We start from the raw sequence: 20,937 nt of genomic DNA, 5'->3' as shown, positions 1-20,937 counted from the left end.
TGCCACAAAACTTGCATAGACCAGATGGTTTTTCTTTTCCAGACTTGTTACGACCTCTCAAGTTTCCATTGCTACTACCACGATTTCCTTTCCTTTTCTCATTTGCTGAATGATGCTTTTCAGCTGCATGAACAGTGTTTGGCGAATCAACAGGGTCTTTAAACTGCTCTTTGTGAATCCTAGATAACTCGCTGGCTCGAAGAGCTTCAATACACCTGGCTAACCCCGGCACAGGGCGTTCTCGAAGTAGGCGGTCACGGGTGGAAGAGTCTCGAGTGCCAATGACCAATCTGTCACGAATTAAGCTCTCACAAAGATTCTCAAATTCACATGACTCAGCAAGCTGGCGCAATCTCACTACATACTGATCAATGCTTTCATTTTCAGCTTGATTGGCAAAACCAAATTTTACTCTTTCAAACAACAAATGTTTTTGAGGCATAAAATGGTCGCTTAAGGCAGAAAGAATCTTCTCTGGATCTTTCTTGTCAGGTGCAGTTAGGGTAGTAAGGCTATTCATTACTTTCACACAGTCCATTCCCATAACACTGCATAAAGCCCCAGTCTGTACTTCTTTAGGTTTCTTGTTAAGTTCAGTGGCAGTGACATAATAACACCAAGCTTCTATAAACATTTTCCAATTTGTTGATACATCATCCTTTACGTTCATGGGCGCTGGCGGTGGTATTTGATAAAATGGCATGTTGAAGAAAACGAATACTCACAGTTCTGATGCTTTCTAGTTTCTTTCAGCTAAACAATATGGCGACGTCTCACCACGTGCACGACTCGCGAACAAGAAAATAATACCACAACAGCAACGACGGCTTCTCTGAAACGTTCCTCTTCTTCTTCTACCGCTTTAGAATTCTTGTTACTACGATTTTAACTTCTGACACCATGTTATTCGGCTATTAACTGAGGAATTGACTGAGACAACTTGAATGAAACGAAGCCATGCTTTCTACTTTTAATCACACAAGGACTCCTGGGAAGACTCCAAAAACTACTTCATGTAACATTTTCCTTCGTTAGTGTGATTTTGGAGCTTATCGGGCCCAAGAAACTTGCCTTTTGATGCCTTTTCACTCAAATGACGGCAAATTCCGTGAGGTTGGTTTTCATAAAATCGGCTAGGTGTTTCCAAAGAATTCTGCCATCTTTCAAAATGTGCCACCTTGAAGTAGCAAACGAAGTTCTAGGTCATTTGGCATCAATGCTGCTCATTTCAAAGAATCTACTGTTTCCAAAGAATTCTGCCAACATTCAAAATGTGCCATTTTAAGGTGGCAAACAACATTTTAGGCCATTTGGCATCAATGATGATGATACCTTTATTAAAGTGTCAAACTGTAATAGCGGTATATAACCACTAAGTGGGGACACTAAAATAAATTTTAAAAAATAAATCAATTAATAAATTAATTAAAAATTAAGAAAAACTATGTACAGTATAAGCAAGTGAGAAATTCGAGAGAACTATATACAATATGTACAAATGTATCCATTACTTATAAATAAATAAAAAATAAAAGAAATAAAAGATTAAGAAGTGCAAAGAGAGCAGTTAGAGCAGTTATTGTCATCTAATAGCATGCTAAGATCCACTTTTCTGATGTTATATTTGAAGGAGGACAACGTGGAAGCTTTTTTCACATTACTAGGAACAGAACTCCAAACCCTTGGGCCCATATACCTGAGCGAGTGCTTTCCAAAGGAGACTGTGTTGAATCTGGGTATAGTGAAGTCATGATTGCGCAGTTCATACTTAATTGCAGGCTGTTCAAAGAGAGTGCTAATGTATGCTGGGCACATGTTGTTTTTAACTTTATACATGAGAATAGCTATGTCCTGTAGTCGCCGGTTGTGTAGAGTAGATATCCCAGCCATAGATAGTAATTGACCATAGGACGAATGTTTATCACAATATATAGCCCTAAGTGCTCTTTCCTGGATACGCTCTAGTCGTCTAGAATCACTAGCACGGCAAAAATGCCATATAAGGTGACAGTAGGTTAAATACGGGAGAACAGCTGCCTTATATAACTGTAACTTAGTTTGTGTGGGTATAAGGTTCCTGAGCCTCATGAGAACCCCTACCCGCTGGGCGCTCTTCTTAGAGATACTACTTATATGTTCATCAAAACGAAGATTGTTATCAATACAGACACCTAATAGCTTGAGACATTCAGTGGATCTGACTTCATGATTGTCAATCATAATACTGTCCATAGACTTCCTTCCGCAACCAAGTGCCATTGTCTGGTACTTGTCCAAATTTCCCTTTAGTAAATTAGCTCTGTACCATGAAGATGCTGACTCAGCGCAAACAGCAAGATCATCATGCACATCAGAGAGGGTGCTGCGAACGACATAAAACTGGTGGTCATCTGCATACATATTCATGTTCGCATCAACAGTATAAGTCAAATCGTTTTGGAAGATGTTCCAGATGAGAGGTCCAAATGCAGAACCCTGTGGGCATCCCCTGGTCACCCTCTGCCACTCGCTCACTACAGATCCTAGCTTGACCCTGTTATAACGGTCTGTGAAGTAGGAGCCCATCAATCGCAGACTTCTTTCCTCAACACCATAAGCTTTAAGTTTTGCAAGTGTAAGTGGATGGTAAAGTGAATCGAAGGCTTTGCTCATGTCCGTGGAGAGAACACCCACAACGTTATACTCATCCAGACCGAATTTCCAATTCTCAGTCAAAGATAAGAGAGCTGTCTCACAGCTATTGTTTTTCCTGTAAGCTGTTAGTTTGTCGCACAGTTTGTTATTAAAACCATAACTGAGTTGCTTGCTGAGTAATTGTTCAAAGAGTTTGTTTACAGTAACTTGTACAGTTACGGGTCTGTAGTTTCCCATTTTATGGGGATCTTCCTTCTTAAAAACGGGTGTCCATTCACCCCTTTTCCATCCCAAGGGCCACTCTCCGAGGGTTATGCATGAATTAAATAGTGACGTCAATGGATTTGTTAGCTCAGTAGCTCCAAGCTTGAGCGCCATGGGAGGGATGCCATCCCAGCCTGTACTCTTCCTTACATTGACGTTTTGCAGCGCCTTTTCAACTTCAAAACTCTGAAGATTCTGAAACTGGAAGCCTTGATATCCTGTCATCTTCTGCGTAATATTCTGGACACTAGGGTGGGTGGCGAGAACTTTGTCATCAACCGCACTGGTGTCTCCAATCCCATCAGCCACAGTAGCAAAATATTCACACAAGTGATTAGAAACCGCACATTGGTCTCTACAGATGGTCCCATTGATACTTAGGCTGAGCTCATTTGTGTTGACCTTGTGCTTATCAGTCAGAAAGGGCATAAATGTCTTATAGAACTCACTCGGCTTGCACTTAAGCTTAGTGGCTTGCTCTTTCCAATATGTCCTTATTGCCTTTCTCCGGAGTCGGGTGGCCTCGTTTCTGGTTATCCGCCTAGCTTCCCAGTTCTCACTGGTTTGTTCCTTGAGATACTTTTTTGCTGCCCTCCTCTTAGCTCTTATGGCACCTTTCCATTCTTTAATCATGTATGGAACATCCTGAGCCCTAACCCGCATCTTCTTCGTAGGCATATGTGTATTGACAATACTGGACAGAAGCATTTCCATAAAATTTGCCTTGTCGTCACATGAATTGAAAATTTCACTAACATGCCATGGAGCATACATTAGATCTTCTTTGTATTTCTCCACATCAAAATCCTTTAGAGATTTAAATGTTACAATCTTGCCTTTCTGGTGTTTTACCGTCTCATTCAGGAATCCATAAATAAGTCCGTGGTCACTGAGCGCAGGATCATGTACCCCACAATTCTCAAATAGTTCCGGGTGGTTAGTGAGAATAACATCGATCAAGCTCTTAGTGATAAGAGAGCCTCTCATTTGTATTCGAGTGGGTTCAGTTACCATACATTCGAGACCCTGTTCCACCTCAAGATCAAGAAGAAGCTTTCCTTCAGGGCTGCTGGGTTCCATCCTGTTCAGGTTTAGGTCGCCTGTTATTATAACCGTCGGATATTGAAGGCTAGCCCAGTTGGCAATATGACTTAATTCCTCCTCAAGTAGAAGTCTGTATTTACCAGTAAGCTTCTTAGGCGGTCTGTAGATAACCAGTATAATGGCATTTCTCGATTTGAGGCCAATCTCCAAGGCCAAAGGCTCAATAGTTTTATAACACCTGTCAAAGGTGACTCTCTTGGAGAGTATCTTAGATGAGACAAACAAGAGAACACCACCTCCACCCTTTTTTCGGTCATTTCGGTGCAAGTAGTACCCTGGTATTAGGAACTGGGAGTCTGGGTATGAACGATCAATTTTAGTCTCACTGACAGCCATAATTTGCACCTTATTATTGATAATAATATCTTTCAGCTCATCAAATTTGTTCTGAATGCTGTTTATATTTAGGTAACATAATAACATGCCCTTGGCATTTTTCTGCCTTGCCGCATTTAGTAGGTCGGGACCAGTAAATGTGTTAGGTGTAGTTCCATTTTCTCCCTGATCAGTCAGTGTGATGTTATTTGTGTCAAGATCAGTATCCGAAAAACAGGCCTCGTTGAGCACCTCAGCATCCGAACACCTGTAAAATGGCAGAGCCGCCCATGTGCATCTATTGCATAGCCAGTTGTTCACCATTGATTTCAGGTACACACACTTTAAGTGAAAACATCCCATACAACTGGCACAGGAAATGTTCTTTTAGTTCCACCTAACTGTTTTCTGACAATGATCGCACTTTTCCGCTGTTGGTTTCGACCTGGATAATTGATTATTGGTGCTTGCCGCCTTTCCCTGGCAAGGCCCGGGATTTTTTTCCACATCACCGCTTAACAAGAGCGCTTGAGTAGCCATAGAATTACTGTAATAAGCAATGCTGCTCATTTCGAAGAATCTATTATATATAATCTGTTTTAAATATAACAACGTGTTTTTCACGCTCATGCTGGATATTCCTATTATTCTGCCAATGTTAGGTTAAAGATTTCCTTGAATGTGTACATTCTTAGATTACAGTGTACTGTATATTAGTTTGTCTTTATGGCTTGTATGTGTATCGGGTTAAATAACACGCGTGCTTAATAGTACGCCGTAATAGTATTTATCGTCTTACAAGCACAGTTTAGCAGGAAATGGAAAGAAACTACTCTCTGTTCAATAAAGTTCAGTTAAAACGTTGCAATTTTTAATGCATTCAGTTATGCAAAAAATGTTGCTAATAAAATCTCAGCCTTGAGAATATTCTAAACACATTCTTGAAATTTCGCCATTTTCAGCCTCTATAGTCTCTATATTCTTATATAAAAAAGAGTGGAATACAATAAAACTCGTACTGCATGTGCTTAAACCCTCTAAATTTCTCCAATAATTCAGAGCAAGAGAGACCAAAATCAATTTTCTCCTAACAAAATCAATTCACCATCAGGAGAAAAGGTTGTTATGAGATTAATAACATGATCAGGGAAATGCTTTGATCCTTTATTAAATTCTCTCAACTAGTTCTTTAAGAGAGTGTATGGAGATCAGTTTGAGGAATTTGTATGTGTGGCCTGATATTGGGGCTTGAAGGGTTAATGTCACTGAGGAGAGTTACTTAAAGATAAAAACAAAAAGTGTTACTAACTTGCAGACAGGCTCATTGCAATCTGGGATTCATAGATTGCTCCTTCACTGTCATCAAAATTGCTTGACAGCACAGCTATAAACTTTTTGCATCGTTTCTTGATGGCCACTGCAGTAGTTTCTTGGTGATAGCCACCACCAACGAAGTCACGCTCACTAAAACAAAGTCTTAAATTATAAGGTGGGCTCTCCATTTTCTTGACAAGTTTTTCAACAAAAGCACGGTCCTTCTTGGCATAACACACAAATGCGTGATACCAATCGTTAACTGCAATATAAAGAACATGTACACAGATCATTTTAATTATATGTACAATGTGCCGAGTAAAGCAAGAAAATATACACAATATCACTAAGTTTAGCCAGAAAATACCGCCCGGGAAAACAGTGTGATAACCGTCGTATAATTTGTCCCATGATTGAAAATATTCGCTTAATAGGTAAAATGTGACTATGACGCTGATCAAGTATGGACCGAAGGTCTAGTCAACAGTTAAAGAAATTTTACTTGCTTTCTACCTCTTTTCAGATGAAACATTTTTCTGATATTTTCGGTTAAAATGCTCTAAAGACATCTACATGTATATGTTGTGGTTCAATTTCATTTATCCTCAGTTTAGATTTTGTTTTCTTAATTGTTTTTGGGTAAAGGTAATACATGATAACGGAATGACTTTGGAACAAAATAATATAAAATTTAAACCAAAGATAAAATTGAACCAAAACACATACACATAACTGCAAAAAGGCGAGAAGTTGTTTTGACTCTTTTGCTGTTGTTGTGATAATTGGCTCCCAAGGCAAAGAGGGCTAGCTAGCTAATTGACATATAAAATAAAACTGGCATTGCTGCTATTTTGGAATAAGGTGTATTTTAACCAGTTTGCTCCACAAAAGGAACTAGACGTCCGGTTAAGTCCATCTGGGAAAAAGTGTCAAATCCTTGTTCTGGGCCTTCACCTGTGTACTGTGGTTTGAGAACGTGCCATGGTTGGCCTGTAAAAATAGCTATTGTCGATTTGCCAACCAGCTTGACCGGGAACATTTGAAACGCATTTGTTGAGACCGTTGGGAGCCCAGAACAAGGGCTTACCTGTTTGATTATGTTGTGGTTCAATTTTATCCTTGGTTTAAATTTTATTTTCCTTTGTTTTTGGGTATGGTAATGTATGATAATGAGTTTGAAACAAAAGAAAATAAAATTTAAACCAAAGATAAAATTGAACCACAACAATTACAAAACCTACATTATATGCAAGAATCTACAATTTTCAAAATAGGCACTGTCAACCCTGATTGGACCCTTATTATATCATGATCAAGTCGATTTTCCAGACAATCATGTACTTTAGAAAATATTAAAGAAGAATAGTAAAATTGTATGTAAATGAACTAAAACTAACACAACTGATTTGACTTATAACGAACACTTACTGGTTCTTATATCCTCATTCTTTTCTAAAAAAGAAAGGTAAAAAACAAGTCTGTAAGTAAACAGGTTGTGATGTCAAGATACAGCCGGCTCCAGATAACTCGAACCATCTAGGGAAATCGAAAAAAGTTCGAGTTAGCGGGAGTTTGAGTTATCGGTAGTTCGTAGCAAATAACCGGAAAAAGGGAAATAAGCAAATGGATGGGGAGGGAATACAATTAAGCAACAAAGTATACGAGAATGGACACTGAATTTGAACTGAAGAGACAAAAAAGTAAGAAAAAAGAATTGACACGGTTGTTTCAATGTCTCGGACTTCAGTACACGGGTTTTTTTATCCTGACTTGTCACAAGCTTAAAACATGGTTCGAGTTATCGACGGTAAAGTTATATAGAAACGATCTGAAGGGAAACAAAAATTACTTCGAGTAAGCGGGAGGTTCGATTTATCCAGGGTTCGATGCGGGTTACCCAGGGTAAAATTAGAGTAAATGTATGAAGGAAATCCTGGGGGAATAGACTTTGGTTCGAGTTACGGGGGCACCAAATGGATCTGTTCCACAAATATCTGTTCTGCAGGCAAATTTTTCCTTGCTGGGAAATTTGGAATGTGTTGATGGGAAATAGACAATTAAGGGTGGCTTTGGAGATTTGATGTGTAGAATAGCTTCTATGTGCTATTTGTCAGAAACCTCTTTCCCCTCCCCTCCCCTCCCCTCCCCTCCCCTCCCCTCCCCTCCCCCCACTAAAGGGGTGAATTTCGCTACTGGGCCACACTAAAATTCCTTATCAACCCCCCCGCATTGAAGGGCTGAATTTTGTCCTATAACCAGACCCAAACTGCCCAGTAATGTCTGGACATACGTCTGCAGGGAAACTTCCCAGCAATCTCCCAAAATGCTTAAAATGGCTTCAGAAAGCTTTACTCGTACTTTGTTGTTGTTTTGGGGTCTTTTCCTCGAAATTTCTCGTTTGGAGTTAGCGCGATGTTCGAGTTAGCAAGGGTTCGAGTTATCAGGAGTCAACTGTATTTTGCTCTCCGCGCGCTAATCACGCAAGCACAAATTTGAAAAAGTTTTGAGTTGCAAACTAGACAAGTTTATTTTCTTTACCCATTGATCATCGGCTGAAACTTGGAAAATCTTTGCAAACATACTGTGACTTTTTTTTCCCGTTTAAGCTGACATTTTAAGCGAGAAAAATCCGTATTTCATTTAATGTATTCATTATTATTTCATAGGTTGAGAATTGTAAAGCGCTTAGAACAATTTGTATAAGCGCAATAGAAATGTTAGTTGTTGTTATTATTAGTATTATTATTATTATTATTATTATTATTATCATTCAGCATCTTTTTTGCAAACAAGAACTTATTAGTATACGCGTGCAAGACTTCGTGACTGGTGAGAATTTCTCTTTAAATTGTGCCATAACGAAGAGTAATTTTGCATTTTTCTTTTTTATGTCAGGGAAGTTAAGTTTTTTCTCTTTTAATGAGTGCCATAACAAAGAGTAGTTTTGCATTTTTCTTTTCTTTTTTTTTTGTCAGGGAAGTTAATTTATAAAAGCAAAAGAAATCTTTTTTTTTCTGTATTTGTATACCTGATATAAGCACTCGAGGGGTTGGGAGGATTTTCGACAGTTATGCAAACCCGAGACTTCCTCTCAAGTTTGCATAACTGTCTCAAATTCTCTCAACCCCTCGAGTGTTTGTATAAGGTTATGCAAACACGGGAAATAAAAAAAACGTTTTCTATTGTTTAATTCAAATGTTTTAGAGAAAAACCTTTGCATCCGGGGTACTTTCAAAAAGGACAAAATAATAATAGGGTGTTAAGGATCAAACACGCAAGAGCAAATAAGGGAAAGGTTCATGTTAAGTGCTAAATAAATAAAACAATCTTCGTTTTCCCCTATGTGGGCCTGAGTACAAGTTGCATCTAACGGAACAAAAAATTTAAAAAAGTAAAACAAAGCAATCAGATTATAATGATCATGAGGGCTTCCAAGAGGTGGAAGCGTAAGGCGACATGGCTCGGGAAACTTGTGACAACCCTCCCCCTTAAAGCACCGACGATCGACAGCCAACATAGGCACGTTTAACGTACATGACCTATTTTGAATGCTTCAGTGTACCCATATCAACAATCATATGTTTTAATCCTAAATTTAGCCCTTTTTTTGTGCGAAATTGGATATATTGTTGTACATTAATAAAAACGGGAAACGCTAAGCACGGCTGAGTCGATCGTCATACTATAGATTCACTTTTCTTTGCCTTGCCTTCGGACATCCTGATGCACTGTATGCGCGAGAGAGAAATTTGTGCCAGAACGAAAAACGAAGCCCATTTTTGAGCCCGGTCATTCCCATGGAAACGCCCACCTTGTGCACGTCCATTCTTATGAAAATGAGGTAAATTTGTTCATGAATGAAAACTCATTTCCGTATGAAAGTATAAGCAAAAGAGACTGAAAGTAATTTAGAAATAGCCTACTATCTAACAATACAGGCAGCTACTGATCGGAATATTAAAAGGTTAGAAATTGTACAAACCAAGCTTTTAGCGGACATTTCTCTGTTTGACTTTTGGTAGGAGTTGCATCTGAGTGAACTAAACTAAATAACAAGAAAAATGACTACTCAGTTTGCTGAATAGCAGTCCCCTCCACAAATAACCCATTGGAAACAACATCTTTTAACACACTTAATATGGGCACCGATTAATAAAGACAAATGACACTAAATTCTATCTCCCGTGTCACCTTCTCTCAGTTATCGTCAACCTCACTTTACGGACACTGTTTAATCTACGTCGTGTCTAAGACTGAACATATCTTGCCAGTGAAAATCTAGCAGAAACGGCAAATGATCTTTCAAACGATCTGTGTAATGTTGAGTCCATCTGGCTGAGCCACAAACTAAAAGCACAATACAAACTTAAGTTACCTACTCCATTGTTGTATGTCAAGACAAATACACCACACAATGTATTTGAAAGGTAGTTTTATGATATATTGTTGTGAGGATTATTCTTCGGGATCAACTTGTTAAAGTTACTTATTACAGATAAAAATGAGACCATGTTTCCTCGCTGTGAAAATGTCTGTTTTAGTCTTCAAACAGTTGTTTGTGACATTTTTTCTGACAGCCTGCTCAATACGGGCACCCGGATAATACGGACACTATAACATGACCTCTTGGTGTCCGTATTAACCGGGAGACCTCAAGTTAAACAAACAGTAAGCCCAAGTTTTTAGGCTGCATTTCACTAACCTATATATGGCTGAAGGTCCTCTAGCACGTCATACCGTTCCATCTCTTTTAGCAAAGATGTCAGCTCTGAAATTTTCTCGTCATTTTCCCGGAATTTTCTTAATAAGTTCATAACAGGATTGTCTGTACTTCCAAGCCACTGATTGAACTGATTTGAGTATCCCATTCTGTCTGCTAATGACCTGTAGTCTCTTCCAGTGGCTGATAATGGTTGTAAGTGTTCTACTAGCTTCTGGTAACCTTCAGAGGGCAAATCTTTCAATAGTTTCTCATCACCAGCTGCTGTTTCACCAACTAGCAGGGAAATTACAAAAGATCCACTATCAAACCCTTGTGACACATCAACAGGTTAGTTGTTTCTCGTTATTATTAGGGACCTTAAGCAGCCAGGACGAGTTTGAGGACGACGACGAGAGAAGACGAATGAGGTCTGGGTCGAGAACGTCGTCCACCTTTGAGCAAGTTCCCGTCTCGGCTCCTCGCCGAAGTAGGTAGACTGCACTGAATGGCTTCGCTTAAAGAAATACGATAGTTGCTTCTTTTTAGCGTTGAGAACAACACAATTAACAAGGAAGAATTTTTCCTACTCTCCGAAGGATTTAAATCAGTAAACCGTGAAAACGAAGAATGGTATTTCAGAGACCGACCTGAACTGACCTGAACGGGACCAGAAAAAATAAAAATCGATTTTAAATGAAAAACCCAGAGGCGGATCTAGGGGAGGAGCCAGGGAACGACCACTTCCCCCTCCCCCCCCCCCCCCCCTTCCTTATTTTGAGACCAAACTGAAGCCCGATGGGCCGAAGAAAAAAAATTGAGACCGGGTATCCTTCTTATCTCAGGGTCTGGGGACGAGTGCTCTCGTGCCAACTTTTGCGCAATACCTCGATTGCTGATTTGCAGCAGTTGCAAAACCAGTAATCAAAGGAGATACAGTAGAACAGCACGCTCACCGGAGTTATCCGCAAAAATTTGTTTTCCCTTTTCATATTCCTGCTCAGAAATAGACACCATCAGTTTTACTTCATCAATACCACGGATTTCTAAGACCTCATGTGTTACCAGCGTTTCTTGAACCACTTGATTAAGGTAACCGCTTTTGTAAACTTTCCACAATCCTTTAAGGATCTGCAGGGAGCTACATTTAACAGTTATCAATAGACTTCCCAGTTCGATGTCTTCAACAAGGGCATTCAGATTATTTTTTAAATATCGAAAAAGTAATCTGAAAGAGTTTTTGAAAGCCATGATAACATTCCACATGTCTAGCTCTGCTTGAATTTCGCGCTGGTTTTCTTCCATTTCACCGGGCGTGACCACAAATCCAAACTGAGCGATATTGTTCATAAGCCGTAGTGTTGCTGTTGGAAAAATACAACAGTTGATCATTATTTAATAAGGAAAATTCGATACTTGCACATCTGGGAAAAACTTTCAAGTCTTTTCAAAGGTGTTTTGTTTTTATGAATTCTTATTTTCTTATATTTATTATTTATACCTTAAGTAGTTTACTATTTAATGTATTTAATATGTCATTGTAAATAGTGTCCGAAAAACCTTTTGAGGATGATTCTATTAAAGTTCTATTCTATAAGCTCTTTCAGCTGCGCAAGGAAGCCCTTATTATCTTGTGAAATGCTATTTCGCTATTTTTAGGAGTTAGGACTGAATGGAAAAATTAATAGAAATTATTATTTAATACTTAATGTATAACATAACCCACAAGCAACCGGTAATACTGGCCTACTGGCTGACCCCTTAAGGCTTCTTTTTCTTTCATTTCTCTGAATTCCTCGTGGATAAGTTCTTTTAGGTCTTTTAACGCTTTCTTTAAGTCCAAGTCTTTCTCGTACCATAACTCTAGCTCTTTGGCGTATACCTCTTCCTCTGGCGTTAAGGGCTCAAGGAGAAATTTGTCAATAGCATTTTTCCAGTTGCTTTGTTTTTGAGGGCTGAGGTTTGCTGCAATCCTCAAGAGGGCTTCGCTCATTTGCCTCCACAGGTCATCAAACTGATCATCAGCTTCATTGCGATAAAATTTTATTCGTACAATGTCTGCTTCAAGACTGTGGTCTGAGTCGTTTGGCAGGCTGTCCCATCCTGTGAGAGGAGGAGTAAGTGGGCATATTGTTCGTAACAATCTGAAGGTTAAACTAATGCCGAAATCACTCGACTTTCCGTATACCCCTGGGGAAGGGTACAAACATTTCCAGTCGGGACCTGTAAGCCTTGCTGTTTTCAGCTGCCTTTCTACTGATGGCTTACTGAGAATTGTGGGAAGGCTGGCAGGACTGTGATAGGAATCGAATATCTCTCTTAAAAGCACTGCACCGCCGCTCATCAGAAGCCGTGTTAAACGCTGAAAATTGGCCTTTGTCCTCGTTGATCGTAACGTTTCTTCCGCGTCATCAAGGGCAGCCATGAGTACTTACAAGAGAAAGCGAGTTCCAGTTGACCAGAAATTAAGACATCAAGTGCTGAAAGGGAAAATAGTTGAGCAAGTTAAGCACAATGAAAACAGAGGCTGTTAATTGAGTGATGATGTGATACCTTTCAGGACCCAAAACATGTGTGCGCTCCTACAGTCGAATCTCTATGCGCGACCACCTCTCGTAAGCCACCACCTTCCATAAGCGACCAATTTTCCAAAACACCAAAACTTTCCCAGTCAAAGCCTTACAACTGCAACCTGTAATAAACGACCACCTCTTGTGAGCGACCGTGACCACTTTTTGGACCTGAAAGTTCAATGAGTTTTCATTTTTTAACCTCTTATAAGTGACGGCCTGACGCATTCTCTGATCTCTATGTTTGCTGTGTGCATTGTGCTACCAAGAATATACGAAGAACCGCTTTTGGTAACAACATGGACCTACACATGGCAAAGCTTAGAAATTGTATGCGACTGTGAATTATCGTCCATAAAGTAGATGTGCCCCCCGGGACCTCTTGATGATCTTCTTGCAAGATGCCCGGCCTGTGGTTCTATTCTTGCAAGCGACCACCTCCCGAGCAACCCCTTAGTCTTCGCATTTTGGGTGGTCGCTAACGGGAGGTTGGACTGTATAATCCTGGAGAAAAGTCAGTGGGACAGTGATACAATATTCGTGCTCTTAAAAAATAATGTAACCTTCTCAGTACTCCCGTCCCCTCCCCTCACCCTATACAATGTTGAAACTCGGGAAAAAATTCTGGATACATGAGTCCAAACTTGTTTATGAGGTTTTTCGGGGAGGGGGGGGGGGAGGAGACGGGTATGCGCTTTGTAAAGTCATCAGCTCTGGATTTCGCTCAAACTTCTATATTGTTTGTCGGACGAGATGTCTGCAAGGTGAAGGTTAATTGACTTCACTCAGTTTCAGTGAGCTCAATTGCTCCAACAGAACAGTCAAAAACGTTTTCTCTGCTATAGCATCATATATTATAATTTCCTGCAGACTTCAAATGAAGTCTGTCATCGTCCTTTGTCAATGAGCTGTTGTTTTTACTTGTTTATTAGGTTTAGTGTTAATTCAATTCTAGGGACGGCTCCATTAATCTTCCCAAAAAGCAGGAAGTTTAATTTTGACCCAAGAAAGGTTTAACCAGGAGTTAATTGCAAAATACTTTTTTCTTTAAAAAAATAGCTGTGTCCAGGTAACAGTAATAAATACACCAAATTGAATGAAACAAAAATAAGGGACTGGTCATTTATTAGAGAAGGGGGTGGGCTGGTGCAATTGGGGTGGGGGTCATACCTCTTTGTGCACCTGAAATGGGGGGCTGTATAAAATTGTGCAACCATTTCTGAGGGGCCATGTATTTTTGTGCATTCCAATTTCCGTTCCACAAAAAAGAAACAACACTGAAGGAATCAACAACAAGTCAAATATTACTTATCATCAAAATGATGGCATAACAAACGAACATAACATGGTGTATAGCTGTCTTCTCACATTGGAAAAAAAAAGTTCATGTATTACTCAGTATTACTCAATATCACTGGCCTCTGATTCACTGTTTGAAGAGCTGATCGAGGGCAAGTACTCTTTAATTAGTGTACAAGCTTAATCACTTATAAGCCCTCTTTCCATCATTTGCTTTAGCAAGTAAACTTGTGTCCCTTTTAAGGATATCAGAGCAGCCACATTGACTTCCTTAACTGGAATCTCACCATCAGACAGAAGTTTGGAGATTAAACCAAAATTCTCTTCTTCTCGTCTAGCTTTTCTCTTCTGTGCCTTTCTCTTATTTTCTTTTTTTGAACGCTTATTTGATTTAAACTTCAGAATGTGTCCACGAAACATTTCCTTACATTTGTTCTCTGCATCATGTAGATGTTGAATGTTTTGGATAGTTTTTTTCCTGAGCATTGTCAGCACTGTGATCCTTTCCTCGTCAAAATCTCTTCGGCTCCCCTTCCCATCTTTAAGTTTGCCATAATTAGAATAGAGGCTGTTCAGGTGATCTTTGATATCTCGCTCTTCCTTCTCAACTTCCTCTTGTACTTTGAATAAAAAGTTAGCTGAGGCAAGCAAGACATACCAATGGAATGCCATGTTTAAAGATGGCTCCCTTAGTAAGCAGACAATAGCAGTTATCGATAAATACCTGAAGCATCACGGGCTTCGCACTGCATCAAACAAGCACTGCAAAGCTAATGGAGGTGCAAAGGCGCATTACTCAACAACAGATACAGGGTTTTACACAAGAAGAGGGAAGTCCATTCTGCAGTAGTGAAAATGAAGAGGAATACTTATCTTCTGATGATGAAAGCGTTCAAACAGACTATGTCCTTGCCGAGATTGGCTGGAGTTCAGAGAGTGATGACGAGGAAGGGGATGATATTCAGATCACATAAGTGACAACTACTAGATCTCGGAGGGGAGCTACTCGCTATTTGCTTTAAATAGTTCGGTGAGTTTTATTTAAGTTGATTAAAACTGTTTCTGTGGTTGAGGGTGGGTCATCTTAAGTAAATTATGTATATTGAAAATTAAAAATGCACCAGGTCACCCCCCACCCCCCTCTCCTCTAACAAATGACCGGTCCCTAACCGTTAAATATTAAAGAAGGTATAAAATATCACAGCAAATGCTTTAGGAGGCATGGATCGACAAACTTGAAGAAGATTGAAACAGATTGCAATTGTCTGGTTATAAAAATTATTAGCCTTACAGTTTTTCAAACTTCGTTTTGTTGTTTGTCCGTAACGTTTGATATATGCTTGGGAGACACATTTTACACCTATCAGGCTGTGTTGTCATTCACAAGTAATTTCCGAAGTTCTAATTATAGCTCATGAGGACGCGTGACACATCCCCCGGGGCTTAAATCTGTTCAACATTCATGCTATTTAATATTATAGTATATGTGAGCTGTTACGTCTTTGTTTTAACCTCTAAGTAATAGCGATTCCACGGTTCAGACTTGCACCATTTTAGAGTACCGTTTCAATTAGCGTAATTACCCTTCTGCAAACCGATTTCTAACGTAACATACATGCACCTTTTTATCATTCGATAAGTAGAGTCTTAAATTCGAGTGTAATCGGGGATAACATACTAAACTGGCAATGAGTGTCTCATTATTTCGAGACAAGGTTTTGGTAAATTGCGTTAAAAACTCTTCTAAACAAAGTACTCTGAGAATCTCACCGCTGGAAATGCAACTTATCTTACCTTAACACCAAGCTATTGCATGTAAACCAGTACAGACGAGAAGCTTCACTCTACTTTTGGGTGGGTTCGCAGCGTCGACAAGGTTGTTCCTGATTGGTTCTTATCTCTCAGGGGTAATGACGGTAGCATCCAATCATAGATCTTCCTTGTCACGAAAAAATCGTGTCACGCGAAAACAACGATTTTGACGAGCCTGCGTGATGTGTCCATTGTAGCCATTGAAGAAACCATGCGTTTAATATTGTTAGGCTTTCTAATGTTTTGCTATTTCAGTCTCGATGGTAGTGTAAGTAACTATTTGATTCCCGGTCCGAATAACTCCAGTACCTTTCGCTTCCACTTGGTCTTCAGTGTCATTATCGATGAAAGCTTAATCGTGTGTGAAATGCAAAGTTGTATTATTACTGAAAGGTCAAAGAAGTATAAAGTTTATGTAAATAGCACTGAAATCTAAAGTTTCGCAGTTGTCTTCGTTGTCTCCAGGGAGATTTATAACACTGGCAGAGCGAAAAAGTACAAACCACGGCTTCAGATTTCAAGCTTTACGGCTTCTTGTATTAAAAGAACTGTGAAAAACGTTTTCTAACAGTTTTCATTTCATAAAATTTTAGCTGTGTATTATTTCAAAAGATAAATGCGTCTGAGTTGTGTCAAGTTTGATGAATTGTCTAGAAGAGGAAATTGGATGAATGGTTAGCCTGGGAACTCGGTACTCGCCGCTTAAGACCGCGAAAAGTTCCTAGCGCGAAGCGAGGAGAGACGGCTGTGTTCGCAGGTTCAGGCTTTTTTGTTTTTCTTCCTTCCGCCTATCTGGATAAGAGCTACCCTTGAATTACGCGCTTGAGTTTAATTTTTGAAACGAATGAGTAGAGTGTAGTTCTCTTTAATTTTACCAGGGATACAGTCAAACCTTTATCAAAGAACTGAGCGAACATGGTGTTAGCGGGGCAATCCAACAAGCGAATACTTGCCAACTTTCTATGAACTTAATTTACTTTAGTTTTATCGCTTTCCTCAGCCTCAGTACGCAGAATGGGCATACGTTACAGAAGTGAAATGAAAGACGGAAAGAGTTCTTGAGGACTTAAAAATGCCTAAACTGGAAGAAATCTTTCCAATTGTTGCCCTATCTGGCGCGGTGTCATCGCAACGAGAGACTCGCAGTAAATTTTTTTCGCGATTATTTTGCTTTGAGCAAGAGAAGGCGCTGAAACTTTTCGGAGAAACTATATACAAGTAAGATAAAGAAGAAAAGAAGAAGCAGAGACGAAAAGTAGCGTTTGTGACTTAAAAAGTGCCTGAAACTGGCACAAATCCTCGAACGGTACGGCAAGTATGTTGTTTTTCTTTTCTTCATAGTATAAAACGAATAGATTGCAGGTTGCCGTGCGTCTGTTCAATAGATCATAGAAGACTTCAAAATGTTGGAAAAACTTAAGTGGGTCAGTGACTCACCACTTTTTTTTTTTTTTTTACCACATTTTGATGTCATCTGTGATCTATCACTGAACAGACGCACGGCAACATGGACTCTATTTGTTAAGCGTTTCACATGTAAAATTACATAACTTATAAGTTCTTTGCTTCATTGTATCCACAAGCATTGCTTTTATCGTTGAAACAAATTGAAAAATGTGCATTTTCGCTCTAAAATGGCCTGGCCACCTACTACGTTTGACGTCTAACTCGTAACCATAGGAACTGTTCATCACTAAACTTTTCTCAAATCGAACAGCTACTGGAAACGTCATAGTGGGGCGGGGGGGAGGGGGGTTGGCATCTACCATCTACCCGTTCCCCCTCTTGTATGTCCGAGGGTTAAAAAAAACACCCGCCCTCTTACTACTTAGAATGCCGTTAGTATTAGGACTGAGAAAATTAATTAACTCCTGCAATCATTTTTCCTCTCCTTTCCTCTTGCTCAGTGAAGTTTATGTCATCTTTCTTAGATTTATTTTTGAATCTTGTTACTATTAGTAATCATCATCATGACCATCAGTATTATTATTACTATTACTATAATTATTATTATTATATATATAGGTGAGAGAAGGTGGGAGACGAAAAACATATTGTTTTACTCTTGACTTGTGGTACTGTTTATTGAGTTGTGAAGAGAATGTCTTCTAACAGATGCTTGTGAAAGGTCGTTTAAATTTACAGATATTTGACGACTTGCAGAAACGATATGCTAAATGACATACCGTTAAATTATAGGTCTGTCGTGACAAGGATCTTTAGCCGCATAAGAAAACCAACTTTCTGGTTATCTATATTACACATTTTTCTACAGCTATAATAGTAGCTAATAGTGTCTATTCTGAGAAGAAACTTATAACTTATCATCAACATAAACAAGTACCATGAGAACAATCACTTAATTAAAAATATATAGCTTTTCGGAGAGGTGAAATTCAACGTTCTAGCATCATCGATATATTAACCTAAAAAATTTTCTCTACACTAAGAGAGTCTTTTTTGTCACGAGGAGCCGCAAGCAGTAAAACCTCGTGGGTAAAACATACCTGAAGGTTACGTTAATAATAATCATTGCACTTTCTCTTTGTAACCTCGTGGGTAGAACATACCTGATGGTTACATTAATAATAATCACTGCATTTGGCTCTCCGTAACCTCGTGGGTAGAATAAAACCTGACGGTTACATTTAATAATAATCACTGCATTTGCTCTCTGTAACCTCGTGGGTAGAACATACCTGAAGGTTACATTTATAACTAGGGTATCTAAAAGATAGTAATGCTGCGGCATATTCTGTTGATACTGGCATTAGTTAGGCAGTGGGACTTCAAAGAATCGAAAATGACATTGAATGTCCTATTTACATTTTGGAAAGTACTAGAATAATTACTCTCAGTCTATATAAAGAACTCGTGGGAACGTTGTTTAAAAAATGATCAAGTGGTTATCAACTCTGGTTTTCCCACAGTAAATTGTAGGAAATGATAGAAATTCAGATTGTTTATCCATACATTTTATATAGGGTGTACTATCTTTTCTCTGGAAACATGATAATTTTCTTGCTGTTTATTGCACTTTATTAAGTAACAGTTATTTAGCTACATATTTATAGCAAACAACAACACAAAAAAAAGAAAGAAGGAACGAAAGAGTTCGGCAGGACTCGAACCCGGCACCATCGGCTCGACGCGACTACACCTCACCACTACACCACAGAGACTAATTACGTAAATCTGGGAAAAGTCTTTAATTTAATTCCTTTTCCGTGAAACTTCCGCCGGCAAGATGATCGTCAGCCGCATTAATCGAGCTATTAACAGCAAAAAAACAATGTAAACGCATATTCCATGGCAATGAATGAATGAAAGAACATAATTATGCTTTTCAAAACGCCGATACACGTCCTCGTCTGCAACGTAGGACACAAAACATATGTTTTGTTATCTCGATTTCCGTTGTTATTTTGAAGCGAATGGTCAAAATCACATCCATTTTCGGCTCATACAGGTTCTTAAGAATAGCATGGCATGACATTTTCTCACTTTCACATCACCTTCTAGCAAGCTGGAATTTGTATATACCCCGTGTTGCGGAGTCGAAGAGCAAATACTCATCTTCTCGTCAGGTTTAACACCTGGACGAGTCAAAGGCTCTTGAATTGAAATCCAATCCCCAAGTTAACCATCGTACTCATCTGAAAGACTCCTGCGTGTCTTAAATTTGGTAAGACCTCTAACCGTGCTGTAGAAAATTTGCTACAAAGAAAACTCTGAGTCTGGGCAGCGAACGACGGGAACTTCTCCGTGTATTTATTTGACTTGTTCGTGGGGCAATGCACTCTGGTTAAATGCAATGTATTGTGGTAAAAAGTGATGAATTCGAGAATTCGTCGCCCCTTGTAAATTTCCCTTAAATCCTGATTATGTTGCTGCTCGCTCCCTACGGTCGCTCCTCAGCAATAATCACTGCATTTGCTGTCCGTAACCTCGTGGGTAGAGTATACCTGATGGTTACATTAATAATAATCATTGCATTTTCTCTTTGTAACCTCGTGGGAAAAAAAAATTAATGCCTCTCTCCTGGAAATTTTGCCCTGTTCTTTGAGCATAGTGATCTTTGGGTAGCGAAGTCACGAAAACAGGTAAAACGCTTTTTTTTAACAACAGCATTTATATTGTTTGGCTTTTTGAGGGAGGTTGAACATTAATGGAATAGAATATAAAAAAAGCTGATTAAGCGGAAAAAGTTATCTTTACAAAATGCGCTTTGATAATGTCAAGGAGTAAAATAAGCTGAAGTTTTGTAGTTAGCCCGAAGAAAACCTGTTCCTACATGCAAAACAGCTCTGATTCCTTTCTCTTAACTAGAAGAGATGCACATCCCTGTGAACCAGTTTTTTAACCAGGAGCGATTCCCACTCACTTCTGATACTTTATTGACACGAGTTCCTATTTCAATATATGTCTAATTCAAGCTTAGCCGCGTAATAGCTCTTCATTAGCGAAAAGGTCCAAGTGATATTTTGATTGACGTATTGTTTAGGATCCTGAGGTTTTTTAGCACCTTTTCTCTAGCTTAACTGGCGAAGATATTCTAGGAATTTGCCCTTCAATTCCAAATTCTTTGATGTGCCGCCAGATGCCGTGCAAAAATATCACCGCTTGCGGCTCCTCGTGACATACATACTGAGAAATACCCGCTAAAAAGCTATGTCGTAAATTATCGTACGCAAATATGTTCTAGCCAATCAAAGAAGCGAACAATGCCTTTCACTCGTTAAAAGAAAAGATTTAAAATGAAAATTGAGGCAAAATGATGCAGATTCTCGGTATATAGAGAATAAACACCATACCACATGGAAAGTGCTTTGTACTATATTTATGCACGAGTTGTTTTTTCATCAGAAATATCACTAGCTCGCTGCGCTCACTCTTTCGATTTCTGCGCTTTGATCTGATCAGGTT

The 20,937-nt window shown here is 39.1% G+C and overlaps 2 protein-coding genes across 2 annotated transcripts; both read right to left on the bottom strand.

Moving 5' to 3' along the window:
- Nucleotides 1-1,360: 1,360 nt before the first annotated feature.
- On the bottom strand, nt 1,361-4,641 carry LOC140929916 (uncharacterized). Its single transcript, XM_073379605.1, has one exon. It carries the CDS (start codon nt 4,639-4,641, stop codon nt 1,546-1,548), a length of 3,096 nt encoding a protein of 1,031 aa, XP_073235706.1. The 3' UTR covers nt 1,361-1,545.
- A 5,221-nt stretch (nt 4,642-9,862) lies between these two features.
- Nucleotides 9,863-12,800, bottom strand: LOC140931578 (uncharacterized). Its single transcript, XM_073381380.1, has 4 exons — nt 12,089-12,800; nt 11,287-11,694; nt 10,334-10,627; nt 9,863-9,978 (listed from the first exon to the last, which is right to left on the bottom strand). Exons 1-4 carry the CDS (start codon nt 12,753-12,755, stop codon nt 9,863-9,865), a joined length of 1,485 nt encoding a protein of 494 aa, XP_073237481.1. The 5' UTR covers nt 12,756-12,800.
- Between the last annotated feature and the right edge of the window lie 8,137 nt (nt 12,801-20,937).

This window comes from Porites lutea, chromosome 3 (genome assembly GCF_958299795.1).
Source record: "Porites lutea chromosome 3, jaPorLute2.1, whole genome shotgun sequence".
Lineage (NCBI taxonomy): Eukaryota > Metazoa > Cnidaria > Anthozoa > Scleractinia > Poritidae > Porites > Porites lutea.
This window is presented reverse-complemented; position numbering and strand designations above follow the sequence as displayed.

What these genes read in the sequence shown, in the direction of transcription:
- LOC140929916 (XM_073379605.1), bottom strand. Translation starts at nt 4,641, where the DNA reads ATGGTGAACAACTGGCTATGCAATAGATGCACATGGGCGGCTCTGCCA.
- LOC140931578 (XM_073381380.1), bottom strand. Translation starts at nt 12,755, where the DNA reads ATGGCTGCCCTTGATGACGCGGAAGAAACGTTACGATCAACGAGGACA. An exon ending in AGAAAAAGAAGCCTTAAGGG is followed by an intron (nt 11,695 to 12,088) that starts GTCAGCCAGTAG and finishes TTTTTCCAACAG; the next exon opens with CAACACTACGGCTTATGAAC. An exon ending in GGACCTTCAGCCATATATAG is followed by an intron (nt 9,979 to 10,333) that starts GTTAGTGAAATG and finishes TTGTGCTTTTAG; the next exon opens with TTTGTGGCTCAGCCAGATGG.